We start from the raw sequence: 17,958 nt of genomic DNA, 5'->3' as shown, positions 1-17,958 counted from the left end.
GAGATGGGGCCTCTCTGCAAAAAGTGGGTCACTGGAGGAGTGCCCTGGAAGCCCACTTCTTGTTCCTGACAGCTTCCTTGAGAGCACGCGCTCTCTCTCTCTCTCTCTCTCTCTCTCTCTCTCTCTCTCTCCTGGCTGCCATGAACTGCACAGCTTTCTTCCACCATGCCCTTCACCATGATGTTCTGCCTCAAATCAGGCCCAAAGTGATGGGGCCAGCAGACTATGGACGGAAACCTCTGAAGCCATGAATCCAAATAAGTCTTTCTCCCGTTTAACTTGTCAGTGTTGGATATTTTGTCACTGCAACAAAAGCTAACTAACACAATCCCTTCCATCTTACTGTTCAAGCATGTGAAACTCCAATTATCCAGAAAACTCCTAATACATGTTGGGCATATATAAATTATGTAGGCCCAACAGTTTTAAGTAATGTTTTATTGCCTAATTAGTTTCAACACTGTTGGAAGAAAGGGAGAAGGGAGAGGAGGAGGAGGGAGGGAAGCACTGACAGCTTGTCCACACGCTGCCCATGGTACGGTGCGTGGCCAGAGTGTCACCAGAGGAAGGGAGGACAGTGGGGGAATCTCAGGTCCTCAGAGGGAGTCAATAGCACAGGTAAAGATTTACTTAAGGACAACAAAGAAGGTCACACTCAGAGGGAGTGCAGGCAACCCTCGCCTCTCAGAGGAGAGGATGAACAGCTCAGGTTTGGGCTCTCTGGTGACATGTATGATTTTCACAGGGTGGAGTCTTAAGCGCTCGAGCCATCATGAGATTTTGATGATTTGGAAAATATTTACAAAATTCCTTGGAAACCAAGTTCCATGGCAACCACCTACCCTTGGAAGTCAGAGGCTCCCCTTTGGTCCAACAGTCTAGCCATTAATCACTCATGCATGCTGTATAGGTTCCCCAGGTAGATGACATTTTAATTTATAACATATCCAATATCTTACAAGCATATACTGAATGTTCTGTTGATCTGAACCTGAAGACACAGCCCAACTAACTTGTGTTTTCAGAGGTCTCCATTTTCTAAGGGTCTCTCCCCACGGGCCTGTGTGGGTTTACCTGTCTCAGAGGCCGTACCCAAGGATGGCTTCCCAGCCCATGCAGCAGGATGGAGCAAAAGCTAACCAAACATAACCTCCTGGACCCCTGGTCCCAACCCCTCTGCCCCTACCTCTCCTGGGTCCACGCCCCTCCCTCACTGAACCTGCTCAACACTCGACCACCTGTAAGCCAGGGACAGGCCCAGGATGCCAAGCCATCCTCTGGCACCACCTTCCCGCCTCCTCCCCTTCAAGGCCTCCCACACTCCTCAGTGTTGTCCCCCATACTCCTCAAGTCCACCCAGCCCTGCTCCTGAGACTGCTCTGCCCATCCTCAATCCAAGATTACCTGTGGGACTCGATGTGACCCTGTCAGACACAGTATCTCCTGGCTCCCCAGCCTCTCCCTGGCTGAGGCCGGCTGTGCCCAATCCCTGCTATATGAGAATGACCCTCAGACCTCTCCCTAGACCTCAGGACTAGGGCTCCGCCTGGATGATGCACGAGCACGTCAAACTGAGGCGTCCAAAACAGCCCCGCTTCTCTCCCTCCCCCACCCCACCCACATGGCTCTGCTCCTGTCTCAACAGAGAACACCCATGTCCACCCAGCTGCCCAGATAGGGATCCCTGTGTCGCTCTCACCCTTCCCTTTTCTCACCTTTGCACCCAGGGCCAGCACTCAGAGATGGTGCGCCTGGTTCCCCCAGATCTTCTACCTCTCTCCACTGCCACTGTCAGCTGCCCCGTGAGGCCCCATCTTCTCTCTGTCCTAACAGCCTCCAAACTCACCCACCTGCCTCAACATCTATCCTCTCCAACCATTTTCCTTCCTGTACTTACCTGTGAACTCCTGAAACACAAACTTGACTAAGAACCTCTTTTCCTTAAAATCTTTCCTGACCCTAACCCTCCAGAATAATAACCACGCTCCTCAGTATGGCTCAGAACTCTGTTGTAACCTGGCCTCATCCGGCTGTCTTCATCTCTGACCTTTCACCTCCTGGAGCCCAATGCCCCAGAATATAGGACTTCTAGTGTCTTGTACAGCAGTAGGTGGCCAATAAAACCTATGAAGCCAAGCAGAGTGTCAAAAGAGCACTGCTAACAAAGAGTCTCTCCAAGGTATGGTGTGAGCTGGGTTTCAAAGGATGGTCACATTTTTACCAAAAGTAAGGGCAACATGGAAAAGCGGCTTCACAGGTATGACGGTTCAGGGCCACCTCACACATACAATGTTGTGACATTGGTCTGAGCTGTAAGCATTCATGAGTGTATGTAAAAGGTAAGACATGTCACTGGGAATACAGGAAATATGCCCCACAGTAATCCTCAGTGAGGTCTAGTCCGATGCCCCTGAGACACGGGACATCCCAGTGTGGCCTAGAATTAGAAGTTTCATTCTGGGTGATAAGCTGTAGCATGAAGTGTTTCTCACTGCATTACAATCCTTCCAAAATTCCCCATCCCCGTAAGATGAAATGGCACGCGCTGCCTTTGGCCAAAGCCAGGCACCTGCAGCAGAGAGTCATGAGGCCAGGTGCTGGGACATCCCAGAACCACAAGACCCACCCAACTCCTGACGGCATGGAAATCAGCCCCAGTCATTCCAGATTTGAGAGTGTGGCTGCAGGACACAAAGAGGAGGCCATTTCAGAAAAGACCACAGAAATGGGACAATAAGTTGAGAAGTTTAGCAAATAGTCCCCAGCCTCCTAACCTAAGAAGCTACCCTTGACTGGAAGGGAAGTGAAGTCATTAAATTAGATTTTTATAAATGAACCTTTGGCAATTTTAATGTCAAGCAGCAATGGCGCCTAAATCCACTTTAAAGCAGCTGTGTGACAGGGCCAGCCGCCCTCGGGTGCCTGACTCGCAGGACTTCAGGGTCATTGTGCTCAATATACCTGTGCAGGGGGCTAACCCTGAGGCCCATGCGAGAGAGGTCTCACCACCATTGGCAGCAGGGCACCCTCATCCTCTGGACCTCCTCAGGGTTCCTCCCGCACGGTCACTATCAAACTCCACAACTTCATGTGAAACTCCATATGTGAAGAATGGGGAAGCACCCCTTCTCCCCGGGCCCTTCCCACCATCCCCCTGAACCTGGGGCCAGTCCTCTGGGGAACAAGATGCTTATCTGAAAAGAGACCAGAACAAAGAGACAACTCCCACCCCTCTCCCTCTTAGAGGGAGCCCACAGACATCTCATTCTTGGCCGCGCATGGAGGCTGGGTAATTACCAGGCGATCTAGCTCAAGCCCCTTGGCCTGCTCACCTTCCACTAAAATGCATGGTACAGCATGATCATGAAATGTGCTTATTAATTTTATTCATTTGACACCGCGCTCTTCTGCCCTGAGCTAGATGTTAGGAGAAAATGATAGGGATGGATTGTGCTCCTGTCAGGCTCCCCGAGACTTTCAGAAAACCAAACCATCAAAGGCCATCTGCCACCCACTAGCCAAGCATTCAAGATGACCCCAAAGGTGCCAACAGAATGTTATTGATGCAGATCAACAAGGGAGCAACGGCAGGACAGCAAGCCAGGCCCAGTGTTCAAGCTCCCCGAGGCCTCCCAGGAGAGGGACCCCAGGGCCCACCCTCCCACAGGGCGAGCGCTCAGCCTGTCTTGATTCACCATCCAACTCATCCAAAGACACTTTGGCTTCTTAAATCAGAAACATTTTTATTAGCTTTCCTAAAAGTTTTATGGCAAAAGCCATACCTAGTGGTTCTACTTTATGGAAAGTTTTACATTCCAACAGGGCTTTGAAGACAGGCAGCAGGTAACCCTCAAACCTTTGTCAAAAAAGATCCCCTCGTTCTTTCACTTTTAAAATGTTTAAAACATTCTGAAAAGTTGGGAAAGTGATGTGGAGCATTTTAACAGGCCCCTCTGCCTGCACTCAGACCCACACTGACCCACCTGGCACAGCCTGTGTGACCGCAGCAGTTCTCAGTTGGGCTGATTTTACCCACCCTTCCCTCCTCCTGGGATCATCTGGAAATATCTGGAGACATTTCTGATCATCTCCACTGGGGGAAGAGTGGCAGCTGCTACTCCCTGGACTGGGTGGAGGCCAGGGACGTTCAGCTCCTGTGATGCACAGGAGTCCCACAGCACAGAGCTGCAGGACTGTCTGGCCCCAAATGTCAACAGCACTAGACTAAGAATCCGGGACTCAGGGCTTCTTCAGGACCAGGCATCCGGGCCTTCCCACCCCAGGACGTTAGATGCTGACCTAATCACTGTGAGGTGTTTTTTTTTCTGTGCTGGCTAAGGAGACCAGCACTCTTCTATTTTTATGTATTCTTGATATACATTTTTAATGGACAAGAATAAGGTGTAAACAAAATAGGAAGTAAAAATAAGATCACCTTAGAATCTCAAACACAGGATGACATTCACCATTAACCCCCCTGGTGTCACTCTGCACTCCCTGTGGGAATTTGTCACTGAACTAACAGAAGGGCCAGTCCTGTCGTATGGGACTACTGTGCACAGCACGAGGTGTGGGGCAAAGCAAGTGCTCCACCAAGCGTGTGCTTGGGGGAGGTTTGGTCCCGATTAATCACCATATCCAAGGATGAGGACTCTGTCACCTCACTTCTTAGAGCTTAAGTTCTAATTGACAAAGCAGAGACAAAACTGTGTGTTCTCTCAGACTTCCAGGGACTCAGAGAGCTAAAAGAATTCACGGATAGGACATTTCTGTGAACTGCAAAGAGCCATTCGGCGTACGACAACGCGTTTGTAGCATTTATACATGTATGACAACCACCAGGGTCTTTCACAGAGTTTTGGATCCTTGTCATGAAATGTCACAACTAGAAGTGACTTTGGAAATCAGTGAGCCCAACCCCTTAATTTTTCAGAAGGTGAAAATGACCGTCACTGAAGTCAAATGACTCAGCCACACTCAAAGCTAGGATACAGCCCTGACTGGCTCCGTCTTCTGACTCCCAAACCAGCACATTCCCAGAGCCCTCCCACTGGCACTGGTCTCCCACCTCTGATTAAGTTCCTAGAGGGAAGAAGCACATCTTACACACAGGGTCAGAAGATCTCGGACACAGGAGGTAAATATTTACTGAATCAGTGAGCAAAGTGTACAAACTAGTGTCTTGACTCACTACATCATAGCCTGCTGGGGCTCGGTTCCGGGAAGCCACCACCCCGACTCCCGTGATGGGGTCCATGGACGTCTCTGGCAAGGCTTCCGAAAGGTCTTTGACTTCAGGCATGGTGGATTGGTCCTGGTTCAGAAAAAGAAAAAGAAAGCACAGAATTCAAACTTAGTGTTTAAGACAAACAATACAAAGTCTCAGCAACCAGAACCATAATACACAGCAATTGTGCCCAGCCACACGCCACACACCTGAGCTGGCTGACCCTTCACTCAGACCAAGAATTCAATCACCTCTGGCCTCTGCTCTCCTCAAGTGAGCTTTGAAAACTGAGGGCTTGTCCCTGTCTGCTCCCAGGAGGAAATTTCAACTCAAACCCAAAAGCACATCATTCTTAACTCCACCGTCCAGCTGTCTGATTTTGTAACAGATACCAGCAGCTCCACTGAGGATCGCTCAGACATGGCTATGTCTAACGACAGCCTCTGTTTCTCTGCCTTCTGCTCACTCCTTCTGGAGGTGTGGGCTTCCAAGCGCACTGCCTCTACCGTGCCGTGCCGAGGCTGAGCTCTGCAAACATGCAAGCAGCTTTGCAAATACAGAGAAGTGTTCTGGGCACTGGGCAAAGGCAGAGCATTGAGTTCAGGCTCTATCACATTCCAGTGGTGACCTAGAGCAAGAAGCCAAACCTCCTGGAGCCTCAATTTTTCTCTACTATAAAATGGAGTCATGATACTTACACTCTGAGAATTGGTGCAAGAACTAAGAGCATCCAAGTAAAAGAAGGGCTTGGATTGGAGAGGTCCCTGACATGGAGTGGGCACTTAATAAAAAAGCAGATGAGACTGGCAGAATTGGGGCAACAGACCCAGAGTGACTGGCCAGAAACAAAGGCAGCACCACCCCTAGAGGACTGGCAGATCCCTTTGTTGTGTTTAACCCCAGGTCACGTGGGCACTTACTCAAAGCTAAACACTGACAATGACCCTAATTCTTGCTGGTGAAAGGGAGGGGAAATGGAATTATTCTGCTGCTGCAGACTACCTCTTGACAGTGCCAGAGGAGACAGGTGTAGCGTGGACAGCACTGTACTCAGGCAGTCCAAGTGGCCAGTGCACCAGAAAGCAAATAAAGAAGGCAACACCTTATGTAAATGAACTTAAGTACTTTTAAAGAAGCAGCAGTGAAAAGAGCAAGTTAAATTCCACCTCCTTCTGTAACAATTAAACTCCACTGACTATAGTTCTGCCAGCTCTCTTAAGGCCAGTTACTGCTTCAAAAGAAAACCAAACACCCTGCCTAACTAGGCAGGTAGGAGGAACATTCTTAGCGTGGAATCAGAAAAGGCAGGGCTGAAGGATGTTGGCTCAATGGTAGAGTGCTTGCCTCGCATACACGAAAACCTGGATTGCACCCCCAGTACAGCAGCAGGGAAAAGAAAATCAGAAAGAACAGGGGACCACTAGAAATGACTGCAGGCTGTTAATTAGGAACAGTCAAAATGCTGCATGCAAGTCACACATACAACCAGTGGAACCCACAGAAAGCTACAGAAACGGACTTGCCAATGCATTGATAAACTTGCCCAAGTCTAGGGCAGGGGTAGAAACCATACTGCATCATTTCTTATTTTCAAATTTCATTTACCAGGCAGGTTTATCTGCATAAAGCACGAAGGTTAGTGCTTCCTGTATCCAGTAGGCATTAAATAAATATTTATTGAGTGGCTATGCAGGCAGGCCCCCAATACAGATTTTGAGTTAAATATCTGTAGCTGCCTGTTCAAAACAAGCACTGATCAAATAGTCTGCACTCAAAAAATCGTGTCTTATTGGGAACGTGAAAACGACGTTGCTGCAGCGTACAAGATACTGGTACCTGCTATCGGTTACCAAAAGTGCTTTGCAAAAGTAACGACTCATTAACAGAATGGACGAATTCTGCCAGTGCTCACTACCGCACTGAGGACTGATAAAGAGCAGGTGGGTACTTGTTTGTTAAGACACTACTGCCTCTACTATCAGAGCGAGGGAAGGTGAAAGACAAGGGGTGTGTGGGTGGGGGGACCAGGTGAGCAGCCATCAGAGGCCTGGGATTCGCCGCCCGCTCGCCCCTGTCAACCGCGGCCGCTGCCAACCGCAGGAGGCGGTCTCCCAGGATGCACCGGGCGGCCCAGCAGCCTCCAAGATGGCTGCGGGCGGCCTCCAGCTGGGGCGGACAAAGGAGCCTGGGCTTCCGCGCAGCCCCGGCCTGGCCAGCCTGCAGGGCCGCAGACACAGCAGGCCCCTGCCGCACGCCCCCGCCCTTCTCCCCTTCCCCCCAGTTGCGGTGCCCAGGGGATCAAGGCAGCCTTTGTGCAACAGAGACAAATGGCCGCCCTGGGTGCGGGGCTGCGGCCCACTCGCCGGTGCAGGAAGCCCCACCACAGCCAAGGAGGCTTTTAATGAGAAACGCCCAAGATATCCATGGCAGAGGCCATCGCTCAAAGCAGCTTGCCCTGAATTACATATTTTCTGACTGCAAATTACTTTTAACAGCGTCTCCACCGTCACTTCAATTGACCTTCCTAACAAAAGGCCATTTATTAACTAGCACTCCAGGCTGCCCAAGCTGCTGAGCCTCCAGCCAGAAGGGAGGGCACGGTGCATCCTCTGCAGCCCAGGCTGCAGCCAGGGGAAGAAGAAGGGTGGATGTGAGCCTGCACATGGAATCTGAGGGGTGGGGGACACGGGAGCCTGGGTGTTTAAGACCAATTTTAACCTGCCTGCAGGATGCGAGAAAACACCAAATCTACTTGCAGCAGCTCCTCATCCAGTGACACCAAGACTGCACAAAACACGCAGACATACCTCTGCTTTGTTTGTACAGCACTTTGCAAACCTCAAAAAACGTTCTCAGGCTCCTTTTCAGTTGATGCTCACATCACACCTGGGATGTGACCGGGCCATGTTATCTCCCTATTTTACAGGAGAGGAAGCATCCTGAGTTCTCAGACACTGCAGGGATGGCGGCTGCAGAGACATGGCCTCCCTGGTCTGGCCTGCTTTCCATTGCACTGTGCGCAGAGAGCAGCGACCCGCCCAATTGGAAAAGCAGTTTCAACACTAATTATATTTTAAAATGCCAAAGCTCTTCTTTCTCTGGCCACAGCTCAATAAGTCAAGCAAGGGAGAGAAAAGTACAGAAAGATAAAAGTAACATGGGATTAATTTTCCTCACACCTCAGTTTCAAGATTCAACATTCCCCTCATAAATAATTTACAACAATAAAAATGAGCTAAGGCCATGTTTGTGTAGGATGGAGGTAAATTCAGGCCTAATGAGGGAGATCCGAGCACAGCACAGGAGGGAACAGGTTGATGAACGGCCTGGTGCATGCAGGATCGACAGCACACAGGGGCTCCATTACCAGCCACAAGCTGCGGGGCCAACCAGGAGCAGGGGAGCCCACTGGGAAACCTTGCCATCCAGCTGTGGCACAAGGAGGGTCTCTACAGGGAAAGCAAAAGTGGACCCAGTGTTTTGAACAGCAAGACAGTAGAACTTCAGTGTTAAGCAGGTCTGAATCCAAGTCAGTTCTCAACAAAGGCCAAGGAAAGAAGGAAGGTGGGGGCACAGAGGGGCCCATCTGCTCTGTCTGCTCCAGATCATAGTGACACTGACCTTGAGCTGTCCTAATTTAGCCTAGGGGTCATCTGGTTTCAATCCCCACCCAACCTCTACCTTGAGTAAGCATACAGCCTCTGCAAGGTCATTTGCAAGCTGGGGGCTGCAAAGCTTAGCTCCAGGCAGCTGTTGGTGTCTGATCAAGAGGTTCTACCCCAAGGCATGAGTGGGTGTGTGCCTGATCATGTGCGCACAGGTGTGGCATGGACTGGGCAAGATGAGGAGGGTTCACCTGATCCACGGTGCACTTTGCCTGGCACACCATGTTTGATGCATACCGTACACGGGCCGGGAGGAACCTGCTGCCTGCTCTTGCTTGCCCTGCTGCCAACAGCACTGGGAGGCCCTCATGCCAGCATTGCAGCACCTCACCGATGCTGTCATCCCAGGTTCACAGAGAAATGAACTTTAACTATGAAGCCCCTTCACACAGCCGGCACACTGCTCCCTTGTAGCTGATCAAAGAATTACCACAACAGTGTGCTTAATCCCTGAAAGTCAGCAGCAGGGCTTCACTGATGCTGAACATTGTTTCGGAATCAAAGGCCTGCCTCCCGGCCCCAGCCTGGGAGAAAACTAAGCTACTGTATCACAGCTGAAAACTCAGGGGAACTTTGATATCATCTCTGTTTAATTTCCACGGCCCTAGTGAGCCTGGGTTTATCTCATTCTATCAACTCCAGTACTGAAATCCAAACCCAACTAACAACACGCAGCCCTCTCTCCACCGAGGCCCTCCCAGCAGCGGGGTGTGGGTTGAGTTTAAAGTGCTTTCGGGGGGCAATGACTGCAGGGGGCAGGGGTGCTGCCTTCAAAGGAGGCATCGGGCCTCCCTGCCGCGCAAGGGAGGCTGGCTCAGAAGCAGGGCCGGCAGCCCGCCAGGGCCAAAGGCATGACCGCACAACTTTTGAGGAGAGTGATTTCAAAGTATTAGGGGGGTAGGTCAAATCGGGCTACTGTAATTGAAATGACAAAACCAGTGGGTTAATTAAGTCCCTACAGAAGGATGAACTTGTGATCAGCTTGCTTGAAATCCAAAGTCAAGGGCACCAAAGACTTAAACTGCCATCCCCTGCGGGGCTGGGGAGGTAAGGGAATGAAAACTTAACTCACCCTGGGGAAGGACACAGAGCCGGGTTCCCACTAGGACTGGGCTGTCCCAGCAAACACTGCTGCCACAGCCAGTGTCCTGGGGAGGCTCTCGGCCCGTTTCCCAGCTGTAGCAGTGGTCTGCAGGAATCCTTGTCCTTGTCCCCTTTGGTGCCTCAAGAGTACTAGCACCTTTCTCCTGACAGATTCGCAAGAAGGGTCAAGAGGACATGGCATAGCCTCAAAGGAAGGAACCAGTGGCCAGGCTTCACCAACATGCACTGCCACACACACACACAACCAGGCCACCTCCTTGAGGCAATGGTGCAAAGACCCACTTCCTCAGAAGGCTGCAGCAGTGGGCAGGCACCCAGCACTGCCTGCACTCTGACCTGGACAGATGACCTCATGACCAGCCAGAAGTCAAATCCTTCACACATGCTTTCTGGTTCTCAGGTGGCTTCAGGCCATGGGCTGCTGGGACATTGGGGAACTGAAGTAAATATAATTTTAGCCTCTCCTAGATCACAAAGAATTTTCCAGCTAAGAAACTAACAATTATGAGCACCTCCTCCCATCCCAGCAATATTTGTTGTGTTTCTTCTAATAGAAGAATCTGGTATCTAAACACATCAGTTGAATCTGACCAATGTTTGGATTTATATTAACCATCTTATGATTAGAGTCCATAAACTATGTGAGGCAGGTCCCAGGCTCGGGCTGCATTGGCCCATATAGTGCAACTCTAGATCCCAGAATTCCCTCTCGAAAAGTAAATCCAGGATTAAGTTCGACAGCGCTGCCCTGGTCCAAGCCCTGCCCTATACAAGCCCAACTTGACCGAAGCAAGGGAACACGGCTGGAGGGTGCGCCATCCTGTAGAGCATGTGTATCCCTACTCTGACTTGCTCAAGATCACTGGAAATGAGGTAATCCAGGTCTGACCTGGTGATACCACACTGTCCCCTGGATAGCAGGAAAAAGGAGGACCCCAACAGAAACAGATGCCCTACAAATGAAACCATCCTAGGAGGCCCCAAGGGCAATGGTTCCTGATGTATTCAGTCCTGCAAGATAAGTCACACCCCTGTCCTGATGGCCAGTGTCTGCAGAGTAAAAGTTCCATGATGTCAATTCAATTCTAGGCAAATGGGTTGGCTCTCTTCACCTGCATGTCCCACCCACACCTCCAAATGCAGCTGACCTCCATGCACCCACTACATTCCCTGGCACACAGCAGTCCACAGATGTCTAGGGAGAGCAGGGATGGAGGGGGACGAGACTGCATTCAGGAGTAGGAGTCATGAGACTGTAGCACACGTGAGAGTCCCCTGGAGAGGCTGTTAAGACAGACACTACTAAGCCCCACCCCAGAGACACTGACAGCAGGTCTGGGGGCCTAAGAGGCTGCATTTCTAACAAGCTCCCAGCTGACACTGAAACAGCTGGTCCATAGTCCAAAATGTAAGCACCTAAGAGTAGGCACTTTCTAAGTGTTTAATGAATGATGAATGAATAGAACCAACCTGAAGGTGACCTTTCATGGAACAAAGTCTCAAAATGAGTCCCCCAGTCTTTCCCTCCCATCTTAGGTCAGCTAAGAAGGCACAATTGCTCTCCTACAGCCACCCACCCCACCATTCAGAATCTGGGCCAGGTTCCCACCTCCACAGACTTTTACCAACTGCCCAGCCAGACAGGTGCTGAAACACTGAAAGAACAAAAAAATAAAAATAAAACATAAATAAAATTCACAACCTATCTGCCCCCCTCTGCCATTTCTAAGAGCTGAGCAATGATGCAGACCTATAGGTGCCCCAGTGGTCTGAAGGAAGAGAGTCCCAGGCCTTCCAGCTCAACACCTCTCTCTCCAAGGCCACTTCCTTCTGACCCAGAGGCCTCCTCTGTCTGCTATTAGCACAGCGGGCAGAATAGCAGGCAGAGCTGAGGGGAGGAGCAGGCAGAGCTGAGGGGAGGAGGGGGGCAGGCTTTGCAGTTAGATGGACCCAGCTCCAATCCCAGCTGACACCTACCCCTGTGTGACCCTTGGCACATCAACCAAACTGGGCTGGAGTTGGTCACCCCCTAAAAAAATAATAGAATAATAGACAAGATGTTCTCAACAGAGTTACAATGTATAGAAATCATCTAGAATTTGCATCAAAGGACACAATCAATCGAGTAAAAAGACAACCCAAGGAATCAGAAAAAGCACTGGCAAATCTTATATCTCATGAGAGATTACTATCCAGGTCCATGAAGAACTCCTACAGCTCAACAATAAAATCAGACTAACTAAAAATTGGGCAAATGATTGTTAGAAGAAAACATGGGTACAGGCATAGACTTTCTCAATGGGATTCCTAAAGTTCTAGAAATAAAACCCAGAGTTAATCAATGAAATGACATCAAATTAAATTCTTCTGCAAAGCAAAGGATACAATTAGAAGTGTGGAGAAAAGCTACAGAATGGGAGAAAATCTTTGCTGGCTACTCTTCTGACAGAAGATTAATATCCAGAACATATAAAGAACTCAAAAAACGTAACACTAAATAAACAAATAACTCATTTAATAATTGGGCAAATGAACTAAAAAGACATTTCTCAAAAGAAGAAATACAAATGGCCAATAAATATGTGAAAATTTTGTTCAATATCCTTATTAATCAAGGAAATGCAAATCAAAACTACACCCAGCTAGGCACAGTAGCACATGACTATAATTCCAGAGGTTCAGGAGGCTGAGGCAGGAGGATCTGAAGTTCAGAGCCAGCCTCAGCAACTTAGCAAGGACCTCAGCAACTTAGCAAGACCCTGTCTCAAAAAAATAAAAGTAAAAATAAAAAGGGCCAGGGATGTGGTTCAGTGGTTAAGCACCCCTGTATTCAATACCCAGTACAAAAAAAAAGAACTACAGTACTAAGATTTTATCTCAGTCCAGCTAAGAATGGAAGCTATCAAGAATATAAATATTAATAAATGCTGGCAAGTGTGCAAGACATATAGGAACACTTATACACCGTATACACTTATACAATTTACAGTTGTAAATTAGTACAACTACTATGGAGATCGGTATGGAGGTTCCTCAAAAGACCAGGCATGGAACCACCACATGACCCAGCCATCCCGCTCCTCAGTGTTTACCCAGAAGAATTAAAGTCAGCATACTTCCACAACACATGCATATCCGTGTTTATAACAGCACAATTTGCAATAGCCAAGCTCTGGAATCAGCCTAGATGCCCATCAACAGATGAAGGGACGCAGAAAATGTGATGTATATGCACACTGGAGTTTTATGCAGCCATAAAGAATTTAGGTCATCATTTGCAGGAAATAGATGAAACTGGAATGAAATAACAGAAAGTCAAGTATTCTGAGTTCCTCAAAAGACAAGGAATGGCTCTAGCATACATCCCAGCTATTCCACTCAGTATTTATCCAAAAGAATTAAAGTCATGACTTTCTCTCATCTATGGATGCTAGAAAGAAAGGGGAGAAAAGAGGCTTTTCCTGCCAACAGAAGGGAAGCCAGTAGAATAGAGGATTGGAGAGAAGCAGGAGAGAAGTGAAAGGGGAAGTACTGGGCAAGGAAATGGGCCACATTATGTGACATGCATACATGGGTATCACAATGAATCCCACTATTGTGTATAAGTAAATGAGCCAATTAAAATGGGCAAAGGACTTGAACAAACATTTCCCCCAAAATGATATACAAATGGCCAGTTAGCATATGAAAAGACATTCAACACCTCTAGTCATTATGGAAATGCAAGTTAGGAGCAAAACCACAGGCTCTCACCTCACACCCATCAGGACAGCCACTACCAAAAAATAAAACAAAGCACCAAGAAACTACTGGTGAAGCCGTGGAAAAAATGGGGAAGCTTGTTAACAACAGAAAGGGCAGCCATCATTTTATGGAAAACAGTGTGTTAGTTCCCCCAAAAAAAAAAATAAATAAAATTTCCATATAATAGAATTGAAAATGGGGTCTCAAAGCAATACTGGAACACCTGTGTTCATAGACAAAACATGGAAGCAACTCGAGCGCCCACCTGTGGAGGGGTGGAGGGACAAAGCCTGGTAGACACATTCAACAGAATATTAGTCAGCCTCTGAAAGGAAGGAAAACATCTGACCCAAGCTATGGTATAGGATATTTTGCTAAGTGAAACAAGCCAGTCACAAAAAGTGAAATCCTATATGGTCCTGCCTGTTCAGGAAGGCACAGAGTCAGAAACTCAGAGGGACACAGCAGAAGGGTGGCTGCCAAGAGCCAAGGGGAAGGGAAATGGGGAGTTTTAGGGGGTACAGAGCTTCAGTTTTGCAAAATGAAAAAGTTCTAGAGATTGGCTGTTCAACAGTGTGAAATGTACTTACTGCCACTGATCCATACATTTAAATATAGCTAAGATGCCAGATTTTATGGCATGTGCATTTAACAATTTTTTAGAAAGTATCCAGAACTGTGGTTTTCAAATTTCAGCAAATATAAGTACAGCCTACAAATATAAGTACAGTCTGTTAAACTCGCATGTTCCAGGGCTCCTTCTCCAGAGAATCTAATTCAAGAGTCTAGGCCTGAAACCCAGGAATCAGCATTGTCATAAACACCCAGGTAACTTAGCTCATTAAGAACTCATTTATGACTTTCTTCTGAAGGATAAGGGTGATCTTTTGAAGACTCTGCTCTACTGCTCAGCATCCATGTTTTAAGCAAGTGTGTGCATGTGGATGTATATCCACATGTACAAAGAGCAAGAGAACAACTTCAGGCAGGTTCCAGCCACAGCTCTCCCGTCCTGGGGAAGCTGGAGCTGTAAGGCTCCTGTGTGCGGCCTGGGCTCCAAGCCCACAGGGCTCTCACATTTCTGCCTGGACGAGCTCCACATCTTGCCAGAAGCATGTCAAATAAACCAAACACATGTCCACAGGATGTCCCCAACAAGGGAGGTAATGTCACACACACCCCACAGTGGCCTTGCTTCCCGGGCAGCTGGAGAGAGATCTGACTCAGGCAAGGCCACTGCGAACAGTGCACACAACACAGGGAAATCACAACTCCCAACAGTGGCCCTGGGAGCAGAAGGCCGAGGAGGGCCCTGAGGCCAGGGATTCACTGGCCAGGAGGGCCTGGGAGAGGGAGAAGAGCCTGGGAGGAGCAGCTCTTTCAAGGAACCCCTCACTGCCTGACTGGCAAAGGAGGCTCTGCTCATTCAGCCACGGCCACCAACCAGTGCCCTCAGCCTGAAGACATCCCAGCCATGAAGTCATTTGTTATCTTCGTAATGGCACCTCCCAAGCTCCACTCCAACGCCACCATTACTTTGCAGTGCGGCGAGGATGTCGCTCTTTGGGCATGAAGCAAAGAGCACTTCCAGCCTGCTGCAGCCAGGGCCCCTACGGTTCGGAAGCAGAGAGGCCATAGAACTCCCTTACCTCTTCCAAGGCCCTGAGAGTTCACATGGCCGTGCAGTTTTGTAACACATACAAAGCCACGACATTCCTGAATTCTTTTGCTGATAGTCCAGTCATTGCCAATAAATTATTTGAGTATTAGACCCATAGAACCGGAACCTACTACTGGATACTATTTAAATTTCATGAGGACCCCCACCTCTGAAAGGGCCAAGTGCAGTCACACCCATTAGCTCATTCAAATCTTCCCTTAGGGGTAGATTTTATTTGTAAGTCATATTTACAGTTAAGAAAATAGGAATTCAGAAAAGTTCCATGACTTCCCTAGGGTCACCTAGGGTCCCAGAGATAGTGTGAAATACAAACCCAAACCCAGTGTTCACTCTACAATACCATTAACTCCTAATGATAAGAATGAGATAACCCACCCTTCTGGATGGGTGCTCTGGGTCTAGAGAGCACAAACAAGAACACACTCTAAAAACAAACAAATAAATGAGCTTCTCTTTGGATCAGTCCATTAACAAACACTTAATAATAACTGCCAACTTTTATTGATTGCTTGTCACATGATAGGTACTGAGCTAAATTTTTCTTGCAATATTTTATAACTCACCATGATCCTATAAAAATAAAACACAGACATTAGCCTCACTCTGCAGATGAGGAAACTAGACTCAGAAAGGCTTCTTAATTTGCTCAATTACACACAGTAGATAAGAAAGTCAAGCCTTAGGCTGAGGTCTAATTCTAAAGCCCTTGCATTTAACCATGATGCAATATTCTAGAAGTGGAGAAGGCCCAGCAGCAGTACACAGGCAGGGTATGGAAAATGCCTTTAGCCTACATCAGAGACTAAAAGCAAAAAGGAAAAGAACAAAAAAATATAGATTACATGATTTTAGGTTCTAAGGAACTGGTCATTGCCACATCAACTGCTCTACATGGGTATTGCCCAGGTCCCTGCAGAAGCCCCATTTCTCAGAGGCTCCACTTAGATATTCTGAGCATGGCACAATTCTTCAAAGCACCCCACAAGATTTCCAGCGAGAAAGGTGCCACCAGCTCTTGTAACTAACCTTTCGAGTACACTAAGATTTTTCAGTTAGTCTGGATCTATGCAGAGCTTATCTTCTAACTTTTCTAAGGCTTTTCTGGTGCAGCTGATAAGATTTGCTAGCCCTGTTAAAATGCGATGAGATCCAGCCAGCTGTCGAGAAATGTACAATGAGATTATACTGAGAAGGAACCACCAGAGACAAAGGCCCCTAAAGAGGAGCTGGCCTGCTGTCTGCTTTTGTGGCTGAAATCCAGGGGTCTCTGGTTCTTGGGTGGGGGCAGGGAGAAGAAGAAGGGGCAACAGCCATTTGCTTTATGCTCTGCTGTGGTCTTCCTCTGTGCCCTGTTGAACAGGCTGTTGGAGGACAGGGGACAGAAGGTGCATCTTTAGTGGAGAGAAAGGCTGATGATTTAGGAACAGTTGTGTGCTGGTAACAAAGAGGACAAAGATGATCCTGGGTCTACCTTGTTCTCCATGCCTGTCTCTTAGGTTCTGATGTTCCCTGGTCCTAGGTCCCAGCCCCTGGCCCTGGTGCCTCACTTGCACTGGAGAGACTGCAAGGTGCTTATCAGCATGCCCTTCTGGATGGGTGCTCTGGGTCTGGAGCGCCCAAGCGGAACATCTCACCTCGCACACAGGTGCCCTAGGTGTGAATGTTCTCTGCTGCGCCCGGTCACACAGGCCAACGCCCCAGAATATGCCTAAGGGTCAGGTGCACTCTGGTCTGCACCCACGTGACCGCAGAAAGCCGGACCCCGGGCCTGGCGGGTCAAGCGACTGTGCCCAGCCCGTGCCAGGTGGGCCCCTCACCTGCGCCGGGCCCGGGGGTGCTGCTTCCACCCGGTCCCCCAGTCCCTCCCGCCTCCCGCCGCGAGGCCGGGCCGGGGACGCGAAGCCGCGGCGCGCGCTGGGCCCGGCAGAGGCCGCCCGGCCGGTCTGTCCCCGCGGCGGGCCGGGCACGGAGCCCGCAGGCCTCGGCGCGGCCCGGCTCCTCCCGCCCGCCCGCCCCTGGGCCCGCGGCCCGCCCGCCCGCCCCGGGGCAGGCAGAGCCGGCCGGGCCGAGCCTCCGCGGCGCCCGTCCGGCCTCACTTAACTGTTCCCCGTTGGGGCGGCGGCGGCGGCGGCTGCGGCGGCGGCGGGTCCCGGCTCCGTCTCACGCAGAAGCAGCTTCTCATCGCCCGGGCGGCGCGGGAGGGGCCGGGCCCGGGGCCCAGGCGGCGGCAGCCGGCGCCGCAGCTCGAGCGCGAGCCTCACCGGGGGCGCGGCGGCGGCAGGGGCGGGGCGCGGCCTGGCGGCGGCGGCTCCCTCCGCGGGCCGCGGCGGCGGGCCGGGCTCCGGGGAAGGCGCTGGGCGCCCGCGGCTGGCTCGGGCGGGCGGGAGAGCGGAGCCCAGGCGTCCCGAGCCCGCGCCGCCGCCGCCGCCGCCGCCCACCGCGGGCCTCCTGGGCGCCCCGGAGCTCGGGCCCCGCCGCCTCGGGCGTCGGCTGCTCGCCCCGCGCCGCGCCTCTCGGGGCCTCGCCCGGCTGGGCTC

At 50.1% G+C, this 17,958-nt stretch overlaps 1 protein-coding gene across 3 annotated transcripts in view; it reads right to left on the bottom strand.

Moving 5' to 3' along the window:
* Nucleotides 1–17,646, bottom strand: part of Mvb12b (multivesicular body subunit 12B) — a 164,512-nt gene extending 146,866 nt beyond the window's left edge. For all 3 annotated transcript variants that reach the window (XM_026386449.2, XM_026386450.2, XM_026386451.2), the window contains exons 1-2: nucleotides 17,523–17,646; nucleotides 5,192–5,314 (exon numbers count right to left, since the gene is read on the bottom strand). In XM_026386449.2, coding sequence (XP_026242234.1) covers nucleotides 5,192–5,314; nucleotides 17,523–17,603 — 204 coding nt within the window. In that variant the 5' untranslated portion in view covers nucleotides 17,604–17,646. The remainder of the gene's footprint in view (nucleotides 1–5,191; nucleotides 5,315–17,522) is intronic.
* Between the last annotated feature and the right edge of the window lie 312 nt (nucleotides 17,647–17,958).

The sequence above is a fragment of the Urocitellus parryii genome, chromosome 4, assembly GCF_045843805.1.
Source record: "Urocitellus parryii isolate mUroPar1 chromosome 4, mUroPar1.hap1, whole genome shotgun sequence".
NCBI lineage: Eukaryota > Metazoa > Chordata > Mammalia > Rodentia > Sciuridae > Urocitellus > Urocitellus parryii.
This window is presented reverse-complemented; position numbering and strand designations above follow the sequence as displayed.